The sequence below is a fragment of the Heptranchias perlo genome, chromosome 38 (assembly GCF_035084215.1).
Source record: "Heptranchias perlo isolate sHepPer1 chromosome 38, sHepPer1.hap1, whole genome shotgun sequence".
Lineage (NCBI taxonomy): Eukaryota > Metazoa > Chordata > Chondrichthyes > Hexanchiformes > Hexanchidae > Heptranchias > Heptranchias perlo.
In genome coordinates, this window is record NC_090362.1 from 5591801 (window position 1) to 5609951 (window position 18151).

The 18151-nt window shown below is 40.5% G+C and overlaps 1 protein-coding gene across 1 annotated transcript; it reads left to right on the forward strand.

The window, feature by feature from the left end:
* The first annotated feature begins 3893 nt into the window (after window positions 1-3893).
* On the forward strand, window positions 3894-15312 carry dnaja (DnaJ heat shock protein family (Hsp40) member A). Its single transcript, XM_067973329.1, has 8 exons — window positions 3894-4068; window positions 4336-4474; window positions 5565-5745; window positions 9488-9592; window positions 11451-11678; window positions 11786-12016; window positions 14448-14548; window positions 14634-15312. The coding sequence occupies exons 2-8, from the start codon at window positions 4343-4345 to the stop codon at window positions 14844-14846; spliced, it is 1191 nt and encodes a 396-aa protein (XP_067829430.1). The 5' UTR covers window positions 3894-4068; window positions 4336-4342; the 3' UTR covers window positions 14847-15312.
* Window positions 15313-18151: the final 2839 nt, after the last annotated feature.

Genomic DNA, 18151 nt, shown 5'->3' on the forward strand with positions numbered 1-18151 from the left:
ATTCCAGCGGCATAGAGCTTTTGGAACCATAGGTACAAAGTCACCTGTTCCTTCCAAGCATGCTACACTTAACACATGTCATTTCAGATTATTCATATACTGTATCCCAAAGCAATATTTTCTGAAAGAAATCTACCTCATTTGCATTTGAATGAATCAATACTAACTGCTTCCACCATCTCCCTAGGAAGCCTATTCCATAGATTGACCACTCGCTCACTGAAATAATGTTTCCACAGATTAGGTTTGCATTTACCCTCTTTCAAGCACAGGTCTTGTCCTCTGGTTCCACTGTTCTAGACAAGGTGAAATAGCTTGTCATGGTCGACATTACCTAGTCCCTTCAGAATTCTATAAACAGCAATCATATCACCTCTCAAACTTCTCTTTTCCAGTGAAAACATGGCCAATTTACATAATCGCTGCTCATAATCCAATCCCTCTATCCCCTCAATCATTCTGGTTGCTCTCTTCAGTATCCTTTCCATAGCAGCAATATCATTGTACTGTGGTGATAAGAACTGTACACAGTATTCTAAGTGTGGTTGCACTAATGATTTATAAAGTGGCAGGATTACCTCACTATTTTGGCTCAATATTGACCTTTTAATACATCTGATTTGCTTTACTCACTGCCACTGAGCATTGCTGCAATAGATTCAATTTATTGTCTATCAGGACGCTTAGATCCATGTACAATCTTTCCTTCCCTTCCTGGATTTTTTGTCTCCATGTGAAGCATGTCCCCATCCCCAATAAGCAATATGTAGATGAGGAAGAGGGGGCCAAGGATAGATCTCTGGAGGACTCTGTAGGTAATGGTGCAAGGCAGGAAGAGAAGCCACTGCTGCAGATGCTCTGGCTATTATTGGATAGTTAAGAGTAGAACCCAAGAGAGTGCAATCCCACCAAGCTGGACAATGGAGGAAAGGCATCGAAGGAGGATGGTGTTCGACCCTGTCAAAGGATGCAGAGAGATCGAGGAGGATGAGACTCAGAGTAAAAAAAGTTTGTGACTTTGATTAGGACCAAAGTTCCTCTGTTGGGGAAGCCCAGAACAAGGGGGCATAATCTTAAAAGTTAGAGCTAGGCCGTTCAGGGGTGTCAGGGAGCACTTCTTCGCACAAAAGTTGGTGGAAATCTGGAACTCACTCCCCCAAAAAGGCTAGGTCAATTAAAAGTTTAAAAGCTACGATTGATAGATTTTTGTTAGGTAAGGGTAATAAGGGATATGGAAGCAAGATGGGTAAATGGAGTTACGATACCAATCAACCATGATTTAACTGAACGGCTGAATGGCCTACTCCTGTTCCTATGACCATTTTGTCGTGCTGTGGTAGGACTGGAAACCTGATTAGAGAAATTCAAATAGGGAGTTGCATAAAAGATGGGCATGGATTTGGGAGGCAACAATACATTCAAGGTCTTTGGACAGGAAAGGGAGGTTGGAAATGGAGCAGCAGTTTGCAAGGATGAGATCGAGAGTGGGTATTTGCAGAGAGGATGATAATAGCGGATTTGAAATGGAGGGGGAAAGTACCTGAGGAGAGGGGACCGTTTATAATGTTAGCAAGCATGGGGGCCAGGAAGTTTAGTGGGAATGGGGTCAAGAAAGCAGGAGGTGGTCTCATGGACAAGATGAGCTCAGAGAGGGCATGAGGGGAATTAGGAGAGAAATTAAAGACATGGAATCAGGGCTAGGGCAGAGTATAGCTTGGGGGAGAATCTTGGTGGACAAGAGGAAGGAGGTGGAAGCAGAAGAAGCTGGACAGATGATCTCAATCTTAGTGATGTCAATGAGCTCCTCGCACTTGTGGGGACACTCACAGGAGGGGGCACAAGAGAAGGGTTTAAAGAGGTGGTTGGTAGTGGAGATAAAAAGCTTGGGGTTATCTTTGTTCTCCAGGATCCCGCACTAAGGCAGTTTTATTGTAGGAGGTGAAGGTGGAGGAGGAAGGGGAGAAGGGTTTAAGGAGATGGTTGGTAGTGGAGAAATGAAGTCTGGGGTTATCTTTGTTCTCCAGAATGATCCTGGATTAGTGGACAGTTTTGGCAGAGGAGAGTGACGCCCGATTCTGCTTGACGTGATCTGATGAATAATGGCTAGACCAGTTATGTGCCTCACATGCTCTATTCTGTGCTCCTTGAACTTGAAAGAACGAAGATAGCAGGGGACATACAAGGGCTCTAAACCAGGGTGGGAGAAAGCAGATGTTTTGCTGAGCAGAAGGGCATCAAAAGTCCAAACAATAATGGACTGAGCTGTGAAAGTCAATCTCCAAACTACAACTAAAAATCTCAGAATACATTTTAATAAAAATGGAATTTGACTTATTCAGTCACTATAAATCAGTAGCTCTAATAATATCCCCTACATGGCATAAACAACCCCCAACATTATAAAAAAAGTAAATCCTCTGACTCACCATAAGCAATGTCATGGGAGATCCACTAGTGTGTGTAGATGTGATGTGCAGTCATACACATATATATTCATATTTTATTAAAAATCTGAATGAGTGCGGAGCCTGGTCTAATTATTCCTCCACCCTAAGAACATAAGAAATAGGAGCAGGAGTAGGCCTCAGGGCCTCATGAGCCAGCTCCGCCATTCAATCAGATCATGGCTGATCTTTGACCTCAATTCCACTTTCCTGTCCGATCCCAATATCCCTTTATTCCCCTAGAGTCCAGAAATCTGTCTATCTCAGCCTTAAATATATTCAACAACTGAGCATCCACAGTCCTCTGGGGTAGGGAATGCCAAAGATTCACAACCCTCTGTGTAAAGAAATTCCTCCTCATCTCAGCCCTGTAACCCTGTTTCATGTGACAACTACATTCGGTCTTGACTCCCAGTGTACAACGCCACGAGAGATCAACCAGTAATATGATTAAGAGGGTCATTTAAATTTTTGCCGACAGCGTAAAACGGGCAATATCCCTTCGGCCGCCCGTTATACACCATCGTTGGAAAGGAAAATCGGCCAAGGCGTATAACGGCCGATATCGGCTGTTTTACACCATTGCCAAAAGTTAAAATTATTCCCTAAAAGTCTTGCAGATAGACTGCCTGTATCGCGTTTACCTCCTGTCACACTTTGGCCTATCAATAGAAAACTGCACGGACTGGAAATCTGAAACAAAAACAGAAACTGCTGGAAGCACACATTAACTCCAGGTAATAGTTGTGGTTCAGTGAGTAACACTCTTACCTCTAAGTCAGAAGGTTGTGGGTTCAAGTCCCACACCAGAGACTTGAGCCCATAGTCTAAGCTGACACTGCAGTACTGAGGGAGTGCTGCACTGTTGGAGGTGCAGTCTTTTGGATGAGATGTCAAAGTGAGGCCCCACTTGCCCTCTCAGGTGGATGTAAAAGTTCCCATGGCACTATTTGAAGAAGAGCAGGTGTGTTTGACCTGGGCCAATGTTTATCCATCAGCCAACATCACTAAAACAGATGATCTGGTCATTGTCACACTGCAGTTTGTGGGATATTACCAAGTGCAAATTAGCTGCTACAGTTCCCTACATTACAATACGTCAAAAGTAAAGCACTTTGGGACGCCCTGAGATGGTGAAAGATGCTGTTTATGCAAGAAACAACTTGCACAAATGGAAGTTCTTTCTTTCCATCGGGATGCTTTGACCCACCTTCCTCTCACATAATTCGGATCTGAAACATCAGTGCCAGTTTTTTAAAAAAAAAACTATGACTAAATTACATTCTTTTCCTTCCTTGAGCCGAAATTTCGCGCCGTCCTGCTCCTGCCTTCAACACGACAGCCGTTAAGCAGAGTGAGCGCCAAAACGGCGCGCAGGCGCAGCGCACCCGCGAACTTTCCAGAAATATCCCCACGGCAACCGCCGCGCGGGCCGCGTCACGGGAGGGGGCGGGGCGGTTGCGTGCGCCGATCCAGAACCTTCTGCGAGCCGGCGGATAATTCCCGGGGCGGTTGTGCGCGGTCGGTCGGTCGGTCGGTCGGTTTGGCTCTTTTGACTGCGGCCTTGTGGCGACGATCAGCTCGTCGTCATAATAAATCACCGGTGTGATTTTAAAACATAACGGTAGGTGTTATTACTTGCACCGGGGCTGCAGGGAGGTAACTTTCATCATAATGGGGATGACATTGCTGATTATGAATAATATTAGCCTCTAGGGTTATTGGTCTAACTTGTGCCTCTCTGAGGAGTTCTGGCTGGAGATCAGACATCTAATTTCCGCCGTGGAGTAAGAAATTGTCAGTAATGTCACATTTTTAATAAGTTTTTTATTTGCATTTTGTTATACTTTTATTAAAGTTACACTTTTTTAAAAAAAAATTCAATTTGTAGGGCAACGATGGTGAAAGAAACCGCTTATTATGACATTCTGGGTGTTAAACCCAACGCTTCTTCGGAGGAGATCAAGAAGGCGTATCGGAAACTCGCCCTGAAATATCACCCCGACAAGAACCCGGAAGAGGGCGAAAGGGTAAGAGAGAGACAGGTGGTCGTGCATTTGCTGCATGGAACTTTCCAGAACATTCTCGGGCCTTCCTCGGGTTACATGGAGAGCGAGTTAACGACAGAACATGAAATCAACAACCCTTTCAAACTTCCTCCTCCTAAATGTTATTGAATCTGCTCCCACCACCCTTTCAGGCAGTGCATTCCAGATCATAACAACTCGCTGCCTGAAGAAAATTCCCCTCATCTCCCCTCTCCTTTTGACAATTACTGTAAATCTGGTTACTGATCTTCTGTCACTGTATTCAATTTCTCCTTATTTACTCTATCAAGACCCTTTATGATTTTGAACACCCCTATTAAATCTCCCCTTAACCTTCTCTGCTCTAAGGAGAACAACAGCAGCTTCTCCAGTCTCTCCACATAACTGAAGTCCCTCATCCCTGGTACCATTCTAGTAAATCTCTTTTGCACCCTCTCTAAGACCTTGCTTGACATCCTTCCTAAAGTTTGGTGCCCAGAATTGGACACAAATTCCACCGTGTCTCCATGTAATTGAATTTGACATTCCTGGTACCATTCTAGTAAATCTCTGTGTCCTCGCTAAGGCCTTGACATTCTTCCTAAAGTGTGGTGTGCAGATCTTGTGTTTAATAACTGTATTAAAGAACTACTTTAAAGAGCAATGTCTTGGTTAAATAGGTTGTAAAATAGTCCTCATTAAGTTTTTTTCCCCCAGATTGGCCCTTTGAAAGAAGTAATTGCACTAAATTTTCTTTAGCTCTGATCCTAAAGGCTCCTTTTGGTTATTGCCGAGTTAATTTTTTGCAAGTCGTTTAAAATAATTAGCATTTTATTCTTAAAGATGGTCATTTTATGAATGAGTTACTTTACTTAGGCAAATCAGTTTAACAGTCTTCCAAAAGATTTTTCTTCACAAATAATAGGTCAAAGGAACAGCTACTCCATAGGAGAAAAAACCCTAACTTAAAAGCTTTCTCAGTTCTATGTTCAATTACTGTTGTGATGTTAGAAATATTTACACTTGCAGTAGATAAATTCAAATTTTTTTTGTTCCTTTCTAGTTACTTTTTTTTCTTGCTTTTTTTTAATAGTTCAAGCTTATATCACAAGCCTATGAGGTTTTGTCAGACTCTAAGAAGCGAGACCTGTATGACCAAGGTGGCGAACAAAGCATTAAAGAAGGAGGAATAGGGGGTGGTGGTTTCTCCTCGCCCATGGACATCTTCGACATGTTCTTTGGTGGTGGTGGCAGAATGCAAAGGGAGAAAAGAGGTACATGAAGTAATTTCCCTAGTTCAATAGAGGTTTTAGGGGGGGCAATTCCACAAAAATATGAAAAATATGCATTATTTTAGTAGAAAGACAAATGGTTGGTAAGCTACCTCTTTCTTTCTTGTAAGATGAACTTGAGTGTTCATACACACTCTAGATTTAAAAATAGAAAGACTTGCATTTATATAGCGCCTTTCATGATATCAGGACATCCCACAGTGCTTTACAGCCAATTAACTATTTTTGAAGTGTAGTGACTGTTGTAATGTAGGAAACGTGGCAGCCAATTCATGCACATCAAGGTTCCACAAACAGCAATGAGGTAATGACCAGATCCTTTTTTTTATTAATGTTGATTGAGGGATAAACATTGGCCAGGACACCAGGAGAAGTCCCTTGCTCTTCAAAATGGTGCCATGGGTTCGTTACGACCACCCGAGAGGACAGACAGGACCTTGATTTAATGTCTCGTCCAAAAGACGGCACCTCCAACAGTGCAGCACTCCCTCTACTGCACTGAAGTGCCAGCCTGGATTATATGCTCAAGTCTCTGGAGTGGGACTTGAACCCACGACTGTCTGACTTAGGGGCAAGAGTGCCACCCACTGAGCCACAGCTGACAATAATGATGGTAAGATACAAGATTGTGCCTGTAGTTTCCACATATGGTAATTAGTCTGGAAATACCATTGAAGGGGGATGCTGGTGAAGGACAGGTAATCTCCCAGAAGGAATGAGGGGAAACGTGGAGAGAAGGTCAACTTGCTGCTCTCACATCTAGCCAAATGTTGATAGACTAGCTTGGAAGCGAGGTGCTAGCACTTGACTTGGGCAATGTGTGGTGTATGGAAATACCATTTTTTGTTGTGGAAATATTATGGATATTTATCATTTACAGAAGGAACGTGCATTCAAAGGATAGCTTCTGACTTTGGTGGCAGTGTATTGATTGGGATTTATCGAGCCCCAGTTTCTTTAGTCTCCCCTCCTTACAAAAATTTCTCATCCCTGTCTCACCTTAGTGAATTTCTTCTGCAACCTCTCCACAGCCTTGACTCCTTCCTGAAGTAAAGCACCTAAAGCTGGCCACAGTGTTCTAATTGTGGCCTAACCATTGATTCATTTAGGTTTAGTTTTGATTTTGTACTCTGTGCCCCTGTTTATAAAAGCTGGACGATTTTTTGTTTACAACTTGACCTCCCACTTTTAAAGATTTGTGTATCTGAACCCCTAAATCTCTCTGCTCCTCTACTCCTCTTAAAGTTTTACCATGTGCATGTCTGCTCCTTATCCTTCCAAAACGTACTGCCTCCCATTTCTCCATATTAAATTTCATCTGGCAACTACCCGCCCAATCTACTAATCTGTCTTTGAACTCCTGAGGTCACTTATAGCCCTCTTCAGTTGAATACATTGCCTATTTTTGTCACCTGCAAATTTTGAATTGTGCCCTCTATACCGAAAGGAACCACCCATCTTCTTGCACTGGTCAGAGCACAAATTGGCTGATTGGAGTTAATCTGTTATTTACTCCTGATATGTAGTTTTCTGCTCTTCTCACTTTTAATTCAACAGGCACAAGCATTTTTTTTGAAGTAAACCGCACCAACACGTGGAATGGAGTGCCATTGCGGCCTATTAAATGCTGTTATTCCAGTAGACACTGGGCATGTCTCAGCCTTTTATTTTTCAAGATGCATTTATACTGTTTCTAATACTTGCCTGCTGACTGGCATACAAAAAATCTGGCCAACCTAATGTGTTGAATTTATCAAGTTCCTTTACTTGGTGCATGTAAAGCATCCATCAACAGCTGTACTAGTGTGGAGAGCACTAATGTAATATAGACCTTCAGTTTGGTCTTTAAGGAGATGCTGTGCTGACTCCGTATCTGTTCATGTAGACACGTGTATGATGAGCTCACTTTGACGTGTAGTCATCGTTTCTAAGTATTAAGCACAGCGTTGGCGAGAATACTTCCCAGATAGCTGAACTCAAGTCACAACAATCAGCTCTGTGCTGCCAATGAGTGCTAAGGATGAAGTGCTGGCTGATAAGTCACTTTTTTTAGTTGAGGCTGATCAGCTGACGTTCTGCAGCGAAATGTGCAGGAGCAAACCAGCATTCCTACTGCAAGACCCCTTGTGACATTGTGGAGCAGATCTTATTGAGTTTAGAAGACATGTTTTAACATATTTTCTTTGTCTTGGTCATTTAAACAAAAACATTTTTCTCAACTTGTCTTGTTAAAATTGGCTAGTGCATTTGAAACAGGAATTGATTAATAGATCAAAGAGGTGCCATGGACAGTCAGCATCAAAGCATCCAAAGATTAATATTCAGGCACCTTGGTCTGGTCCAGTTTCCATTTTAGTTTAGTACAGTCAACGCAACTTGAGTTACTTTTCTATTGAATACAAGGAGGGTTAGTTAAAATCAAGTTAATCCATATTGTTTCATCATTTCTGTTCACTTATCCATTTACTGTTCAATAAATCTGTTTGGCAGTTTATAGCTTATGGCACAATTTAGCAAAGTGATTATTCTACCACCTTCCAATAAGTCAAAATACAATAATGAAGGTTTTCTATTGGACAATTGGGCAGGTAACTGCAGGTTATAGGGAGTGAGGGTTCTCCTATGGTAGTGATTTGAAATATTGAACCTAAAAGAAATAATCTAGAATAAAACCTAAAAACATAATTGGCCTCATCCATGATGTTCAACACTTCAATAACTTGTCAACGTTCTCTTGCCACCATTGCAAGGTAAGTGCTTTGTTGTAATACGGCTGTTGCATAGAAGAGCAGTTTGTGTTTTGGGTAACATACCACTTTTAAAGAATCCCACTGACTTAACACTTGGACCCTGTTATACGGTTTGTGTGACTGCTCTGCATGCACAATAAGTTTGTTGTACCCAATGACACAAGTCGAAATAGTGATCATATCCATCGAGTGCTTGTCAGCTAATCAACTGTTGGAGGTTCTCAGCTTTTTGTTTTCCAAATTGAGTTTGCCAAGATAGCCTTATTGATTGATAAAACCAATTGTCTCTCATGCTGGTTAAAACAGTATTTTTAAAGAACTTCCATTGAGAGTAGTAGTTTTTTTCCGGAATGATAGTCTAATGCACAATTATAGGGTAATATTGGAAGTCTTTCAACCAATTTCAACCAGACATTGAGACTTCAAGATTTTCCTGTGATGTGTCAGAATGGTGAGTGATAGCTTTGAATGAATTAGGCAGTGATCCACCAAGCAATCAGTACTAATGGGTGCTGTGGTGATTGAGACATTTCAGAAATATCACTGGAACCAAAAAAAAGTCTTTTTTAAAAAAGAAACCCAAATGTATCTGGCTGGCAAAAGATGATGTTGACTTATTGCGTGTACTTGGAAAGTAGCAAGGGGCATCCAGATAGCTTCTTGACCATTTCTGTTATGCTTCCTCTTGTGTTTCTTACCAGTCCCACAATGCAATAAAGGAGATGGCTCATTAACCCATTGATTTTTCATATTCTCGGTTAACTTCCTTGAACTCAGTATAGACAACTGTCTAGTAGTATATCTACAAATAACAACTCATTAACTTTTCTCAGTGTTAGAATAATCCCATAGTTAAATTTGATGCTAAAGAAAATAAAAATCAGCTGTAAGATAATCTTTAGATATATAAGTTGAAATCAGCATTTGGAAGTATATTTTCACATGTCCTTACTACATTGCCTGTTTATGTCTAGGCAAGGATGTTGTGCACCAGTTAGCTGTTTCACTTGAAGATATTTACAATGGAGCCACAAGGAAGTTGGCATTGAAGAAAAATGTAATTTGTGACAAATGTGAAGGTGGGTTTGCAAATTTCATTAAAGAGACAAAGTTAGGCTAAAGCTATAGCATGAAATAATACATGCCAACCTAGAAAAACCATGAATACATCTACGCATAGCATGATAGATGGTGTAGAAGGGTGGTTTGACTGTTGAATGAATTCTTGGGCAGCTGAAGCTCTACAGTTGGGATGGGCTTCATCTAACCAGAACTGCTACCAAAGTCTTTGCAGAGAGGGTTAAAAGGGAAAGAAGAGGGATTTAAACTACAGATCATGGGGTAGGGGAGCAAACTTTACAGCACTTGCGGAAGAGATTGAAATAAATATAGTGAAGGGCAGAACAATCTAATAGCAAGCTCAGGTGCGGGTGAAGAGGAGGTTATGGAGAAACATACCTTAGCAGAAAGGAGAGTATAGTGAAGGAGAGAATGAGAAAAAGCTAGAGGGGGGGGAAAAGGGTGCCAGAGTATGAATAGGCTGGGTTGCACTGTTTGTTTATATGCAGATGTCAGAGCATTAGAAATAATCAAGGAACTAGATTGGGGGGAGCATAATGTGGGCTTGAAGGAAATTTGGCTTCAGTCGGGACACAATATTTTGTCTTTAAAAATTTTTCGGGTGCAATATCAAAGGGTGGCCTTAATTAATTGGGTTACGATCAGACAAAACAGTTTTTTTATTGATGGTGGTGTTCAGTTGAGAGTCTGTCTTGGTTGAGCCAAATAATGAATCTGTCACCGTATTGAGAGTGCCTAATAGGCAGCCAGATAGTGGGAAAGAAATAGATGATGGGATTTGGCAGTTTAGAGGGGTACCCAGTATTAATCGAGTTATAATAACAAGGAACTTCAGCCATGGAATTAACACAACAAAGATTCGCTATATTGATATCAGCAATGAAAGGTTAGCTATTAAAAAATTGGTGCTTTTTTCAAAGGGGATTCAATAGATGTTTTCAAAATTCTGAAAGAGAGTAAGCAATGAAAGATTGTTGGCATGATTGGTGAATTGGGAAAGAGGGGCCATAGCCTGAGGATTGTAAGAATAAGCGGGTGAGGGGAATTTAGAATTCTGTTTAGAGGATTATTAGAACATGGGATTAAAGTAGATAGCTCCAGTTCAAAGGCACTGTGCTCCCTCCGAACCAAGTGTACACATATTATATCCCCTGCTTCCCAATTCGGAGGTAACACCCCGCAGTTCATGTTCTCGTCTGCCTCAATTCAACCTGACACTCATCTCTCCTTGACCCACCTAGTTCAGGATGGCACTATTCATCCAGTTGCCCAGTCAAGCTAGCACCCTTCTCCCTGTCTCCTATCCTCACATTCCGCTTGTCTCTTTTCATCCTCCCCCCCCCCCCCCCCCCCCGCCCGCCCACACAGTTCATGCCAGTGCACTCCTTCCTTTCCCCTCCCCCTCCCCCTCCAATCCTGGGATTCTCCTCACTCTTTCCTACCTCCTGTTGCTGCTGCTCTAAAGCGAATCAGTGCCACTGCATGCTGAGTGGGAATTCCTAATCTTGCTTAAAGCAGAAGTACGAACCAAGAGGTATACTGATTTTTGGCTGTGAAACTGCCCTGGAAACACTAACGGTTAGCATGTGTGAAATGATACTGGGTATGTTGTAGCTTACCAATACTGTAACCATCAAGAGGGCTGAAGTAATTTTGTGGAGGCATTGGACTACAAACAATGGGGTGAACTGCCAATAAATCTTCACTAAATAGAGTAGCTAGTAAGCAATAACAGATGTACATTTTTTAAAACTTTATGGCATGAAGTGCAAACTATTTGATTATTACAGTGTTCTGTATGGCAAAAAGAGGAAAAAAGTTTTAATTCCATTTTTTTCACCTTTTTAAAAAAAACAGGCCGTGGAGGCAAGAAAGGAGCTGTGGAAAAATGTCCAAACTGCAAAGGCAGAGGGATTGAAATCCATGTCCAACAAATTGGACCTGGAATGGTGCAGCAGATTCAGACTATGTGCTCAGAATGCCATGGGCAGGGTGAGCAGATTAATCCAAAAGACCGATGCAAGAATTGTAATGGACGCAAAATTGTGAAGGAGAGAAAAATACTAGAAGTTTACATAGACAAAGGTAAATTAAGATGAGAAAGGATGCTGGGATGCATCTTAGAGCTGCTCTGTATAATGGTTTTATTAATGACTCCTGAAATGAGTTACTCTGAAATTACTTTATTTAAGGAATGCAAGATGGTCAGAAGATAACTTTCCGTGGAGAGGGGGATCAGGAGCCTGGATTAGAACCTGGTGATGTCATCATTGTGCTTGATCAGAAGGACCATGACTTATTCCGAAGGCATGAAAATGACTTGGTGTTGAAAATGGAAATCCTGCTAGTGGAAGCTTTGTGTGGTTTCAAGAGAACAATAGGAACACTTGACAAAAGGACACTTCTGATTACTTCAAAACCAGGTTAACTTCAAAGAAAATACTATTTTTTTTAGTACTATATGAAAGTTCTAAAGCAGTAATGTTCTAATATTACTGAAAGCTCCATTTCACCTTTTTTCAGAATTGATTGAAACAATTATACTATTTGCTATTCTGTTGGTTCTGTATTGCACAGCACTTTAAAATTTACTTTAGAATGTTCCAATGCAGAAACAGACCATTTAAATTTGTGCCAGAGTTTTTTTTCTCACAAACTGCCTAGTCTAATTCCACTTTTCTGTTTGCTTCCCATACTCTTTTTAATAATCTTCTTTTCCATGCAACTAGGCAAGTCCCCTTTAAAAGAATTCTGCATTCTAACTACCTTCTGTGCAAAACTGTCCCTTTTAATTCTTTTTGTGATTCCTCTTGTTACTGTCTCACTGATCATTGGAATCAATCTCGTCACCACTTGCCTATCATATTCCTTCATAATTTTGAAAGTCTCTTAACCTTCTCAGATTTAGTTGGGGGGAAGGTGCTAACTGTTCAAATCTCCTGACTCTAATCCCTCATCCCTAGTAACAGCCTAAGGAGCTTTTCCATTGCTTTTATATCTGAATATTCAAAACTGTACACAATACTCCATCTTTTGCTTAACAAAGCTCTTGTACAAGTTCAACATTACACTCCTTGCTTTTGTATCCTGTTGCTAGGTACAAAAACTAGAATTTTGTTTGCGTTGCTATGGTTTCATCTGCTGCCATTAATATTTAATGACCTGTGTACTGTGCATACCAAGGTCCCTGTGCTCCTTTATGCCATTTAAAGGTTGCATCCCTTCCCTATTGCTTCCAAAATGTATTACTTGACATTTTTCTACAGTGAACTGCATCTGCCACCTATCCTAACTGATTTTGCAGTCTTTCACAATCCGTTCACAAATTTGCCATATCCCCCGTTTGGTGTCATCAGAAAGTTTTGGTATTGTCTCAGTTCAGATCATTCTGGTCATTTTTGGAGTATTTTATTTTTAATTAAGCAATTTAAATAACACAGCAAAGTGGGAATTTGAAGTAAGAGGAGCCGCCTGTAGAGTAAATTAGGACAGCTGCAACACAGGTCTCTGGAGCACCACTCCTTTCCAGTTTGAGAAATTTGATTTTTAGCTGCCTCTCTATTCATGGCCACATTCCCTGTAATTTCATGTACCATCATTTTTGCCATAATGGTACCTTTATAAAATGCTTTTTAAAATTCATATAAACCACATTGCCTGCATTTCCTTTATCATATTTTTTCAAAGAATTCTATGAGGTTGGTCAAGTATGACCTGCTTTTTAGAAATTCGTGTCGGCTGGCTGTGATTAACTCTTGTTTCTCCAAGTGCTTGGTAATTTCATCCTATGATTTAGCCACTAGGGGTAGAGTTTCTGCGGTCTCCCAATCTGTTGTTGTAACTTCAGCAGGAACAGCATTTACAATCGTAAACATTGTTTCTTCAGGGTTTTTGTCAAAATTACAACGGGAGATCTGGAGTGCTCCCACGAAAGCTCTATCCCTGCAGTTTACCAACAACTGAACTAAGACTAACTGACCTATAATTTTCTGGCTTATCCCTGTTTCCTTTTTGGAAGAGGGATGTTCCATTAGTTGCCCTCTGGCACAGTTTTTCTTTCCAAAGGCTTTTAAAATTGTTGTCAGCCTCTGTTGTTTTTTCTCGAGATTCCCTCTGGATGGATCCTTGGATATAAACAATCAGATCCTGGTGATTGTACCTTGTATTTGAATAATTTCGCTGATATCTCTCTGAATAATAAACTCTGCAATCTTGACCTATCTGCTCGTCCTACATTCCCAAGATTCATTATCGTTGTGAAAACTAAAACAAAATACTTACTGAATAGTACTGCCATTCTTTCACTCTTTGCAAGTTTGACCCCTTCATCTCTTAGTGGCCCAAATCCTACTTTGACTATCCTTATTGCTAAGGACCCAATACAAAGCCTTTTAAGCACTTTTTAACGAAATTTCTCTCATACACCTTAGCCTTTTTGTGGTTTTTCTATATATTTACATTAGTCCTGGCTTTGTTTCATCGGTCCTGTAAGTGCTGAATTTTTTTTAGTTTCAAATTTGATTTAATGTCTCTTCATCCACGAAACTCATAGAATGGTTACAGCACAGAAGGAGGCCATTTGGCCCATCGAGCACTTTTTTCCTTATTGTAATTGATTTGTACCCCTTGCCTCTCCTGTTTAAATATGCCTCATTGGTGATTTATAGTTCTACTTTTCCTTCCACTCAGTCTGGGCATGGTCCCTTTTTTATTTTGCTATATATACATATTTATCCAAACAAGTACCCTATTCCTCTTCTACTACCTATAAAGGCACTATAAAATATGTTGTACCAAATAGTCTGAGGTTTTAATGTTCATTTTACTTTGAACCTGAATTTTTGTCTTTTTTAGGTGAAGTTATAAAAATGGGCAACCTTAAATGTGTTCTTAATGAAGGGATGCCTATTTACAGAGATCCATTTGAAAAAGGACAGCTGATCATTCAATTCTCGGTAAGTTTTACCACAGAATGTTATGGTTACTGAAGATACAATTTATGATTTTTGTATAGTTGCATTATTTTTGCCTTGTCTGCAGATAAAGTTTCCACCATATGGCTGGATTCCACCACAAAGCTTGGCTGAGCTGGAGGATCTGCTTCCGCCCCGTCAAGAGGTAATGATCACTGACGACATGGAACAGGTGGAGTTAACAGAATTTCTCCCAGAGGAGCAACGCAAAAATTATAGTGGGGAAGTATATGAGGAAGATCAAAAGCCTAGAGGAGGTGTTCAGTGCCAAACATCCTAAACAATGGATAGCTAGTGTTAGAAAAATAAACTCTGCAATGCATCAAATCTATTTTAATATTAAAAAAAGCATTGCTTTGGTTATCCAGGAAAAACAGACTGCATTATATTTCTTATACATCATACACTTCAACAGTGACATGGTAGTACCAGTTTTTTCCCCCTTATTTTAGTGGAGGAGAATACCTACTGAAGTTTTATTTGTTATTCAAGAATTGATCGTGTATTTATATGTACTGAGGCACTGTATACTTTGTGTTTGTCGTAGTTTACCCTGTGTTTCATTTATATCTGTCCACACTGTAATACATGAATATTTAAACTGAAGAATGTGGATATCAACACGAGCCCATTCTACTGATGTCTAAGTGTACTTCTATTGGTCATCTCTGGTATTGCTCATGGGATTATAAAGTCATGTTTTGTTTTTCTTGTCTTCCAACATTAAACTCGCCTATGAAAACTGAGTACTTATTACTGTATATGTGGGCTGGTGTATTGGAAATAATTCACTCTTACCAAAAAACACAATAGTTACATTATTCATAAATGTTGGTCCAGATTTCAGTGCCATCATTTTACGAGGGCCATCGGTCTGCTTTTACATATCCTGTTGCTGAGTTTCACCTAAAGAAAACTGAACAACCACAGTATCTTTTGAACATCATACAAACAGTGGGACATTTAACAACTTGGCATTTATATAGCACCTTTTAACACAATCATCCTAAGGTGCTTCACAGAAGAAAGATATGCAACACAAGGTAGGGGAAGTGACTGAAAGCATAGTTGAAGAGGTAAGTTTTTGAAGGAGGGGAGTGAGGTAGCAAGGTAGAGGGGGTTTAGGGACATGCTTCCAGCACATGAACCAAAGGCTTTTGAAGGCCTTGCCACTGAAGGAGTGGAGGTTGTAGGGGAATGCAGAGGACCAGATATATTCATAATTTTACATGTGGTCCAGTCAATTCCAGCACTGATACCAGGTTTTTAATAGCAGAAGAAAATTTATAGGGGTGTTGCTATTTGGGGAATTCTTTGATAGCATCAGTTTTAACAACAGTATACTTTTGAACCCTGTTTTCATATGTCAGATTGACATCAAGAAAGCTTGTGCTGTACCAGATTTTTTTTAATGTGATTTTCCCCTCTAAGTTTGCATTTTACTGCAGTAGCACAGTGATAAGACAGTATTGTGTTTAAGATATCAGTTTTTTGTAAAAGCAGACCGATGGCCCTTGTAAAATGATGACACTGAAATCTTAACCAACATTTGTGACTAATGTAACTATTGTGTTTGTTATAAATGGTAATGAGCTAAATATGGGACATCAACTGCCTGGTCAGTGAGGAGGGAGTGGGTCACCATAAATAATTTCCCATTTTGTGTGTGTGTTGTGTCACAATAACAACTTGCATATATAGCATCTTTAAAGTAGTAAAACATCCCAAGAGCATAATCACACAAAAACATGTCAAGCTAACGAAGGAGACATGAGGGCAGGTGACCAAATGCTTGTTCAAAGAGATTGGTTTTAAAGAGTGCCTTAAAAGATGAGAGAGGCGAGGAGGATTGGGGAGGGAATTCCAGAACTTAGGGCCTAGACGGCTGAAGGCACGGCTGCCAGTGGTGGGGCAAAGGGGAGTGTGGGACGCACAAGAGGCCAGAGTTCTCAGAGGGTTGTGGGGCTGGAGGAGGTTATAGAGATAGGGAGGGGCGAGGCCATGGAGGGATTTGAACACGAGGATGAGAATTTTAAAATTGAGGTGTTGCTGGACAAGGAGCTAATGTAGGTCAGCAAGCATGGGTGATGGGTGAACTGGACTTGATGTGTTAGGATGCGGGCAGCAGAGTTTTGGTTGAGCTCAAATTTATGGGAGGCCGGCCAGGAGAACATTGGAATAGTCGAGTCTGGAGGTAACAAAAGCCCTCTTTATCACAAGTCTCATCTTTATCTGCTGTTAAGTGCACATGCAAGAAAGGTATACAGAGTGTGAAGAGATTGTACACTTACTGAGAATACCAGAATACAGCTTCTGATGTATGTTGAGTGTATACAATTAGACTAATATGTATTAAACACTGCAGAGACCTGTGTAAGAACTCTCAAACCATAAGGCTGAATCAGATTCTACTATTTGGCACCAATTGAAATGCTATTTAGTTCAGAATGCCATGAATGATAAAAAAAAACTATTAATTTAAATAATGTTTAAATTATTTATTCCCAGTATGAAAACATGACACTTTTTAGACTGTAATGCTGTTAACATAAAATCATAACTTTGTATGATATGCTGTAATAAATTCAAGGGTTTGAACTGAAATCGCATGGCTAAATTTACCTTTTTATTCTTTACAAACTAGATTGTACAGCACCCCAATGTTGCCAAGTTTAGCCACGTGACAAATTCGATGATGTTACTGTAAGCAGCTAGAGCCAGAATTAGCTTTGTATATGAATTAGTACACTGCACAGTATAAGGGTAAATCTTGGCTTGGGAAGATCTTGATGACACAACAACTTGCATTTATAAAGCATCTTTTAATGTAGAAAAATGCCCTGAGGTGATTCATAGATGTAATCAGACAGAAAATAGATGCTGAAGGAGGAGATAGTAGGAGGGGTCATTAAAAGCTTGGTTAAAGAGGTGGATTTTAGGAGACTTTAAAGGAGGAGAGGGAAGTGAAGAATTCCAAAGCGTGGGGTCTACAGTGGTTGATGGTGCATCTGCCAATTGGGGCGGGGGCGGGGGAGACTAAGAGAGGGGATGCACAAGAGGCTAGATTCAGAGGAACTTTGAATTTGGTTGGAGGGGGGAGTTGTGAAGGATGGAGGAGGCTACAGAGAGAGGGAAGAGTGCAGCAGTGAAGGGATTTAAACAGGAGAATGAGATTTTAAATTGGAAGCTTTAGGGACCAGGAGCTGATGTAGGTCAGCAAGGAGAGGAGTGAGACTTGCAGGATAGGATATGGGCAGCAGAATTTTGGATGAGCTGAAGTTTAGAGTATGTGATGTGGTCCAGCCATATATGGTGATGGATGGCTAAACCAGATGGGAATGGAAGGCAAAAGACGAGGTAGTTGGCAGCTTGAAAGTATAATTGTAAGTTCCTTGAAGGAGAGTTTTCCCAAAAGGTTACTTTGTAATCTTGAGTAACTGTGATTTATTCCCTCCCATGGGTGGAACATTTTCCTAATTTATACTTTGAAGTTGAACTCCTTTTAAAATCAGGATAACTATTGGTAAGCTATCTACCAACTTCTGAAGAACATGAAGCTTCTCACTTGGGTCCCCTTCATGTTAT

Bases quoted from the DNA above. Each gene is read 5' to 3' on its own strand.
- dnaja (XM_067973329.1), top strand. From the start codon at position 4,343: ATGGTGAAAGAAACCGCTTATTATGACATTCTGGGTGTTAAACCCAAC. The intron at 5,746-9,487 runs GTACATGAAGTA...GTTTATGTCTAG, and splicing joins AATGCAAAGGGAGAAAAGAG to GCAAGGATGTTGTGCACCAG. The intron at 9,593-11,450 runs GTGGGTTTGCAA...TAAAAAAAACAG, and splicing joins AATTTGTGACAAATGTGAAG to GCCGTGGAGGCAAGAAAGGA.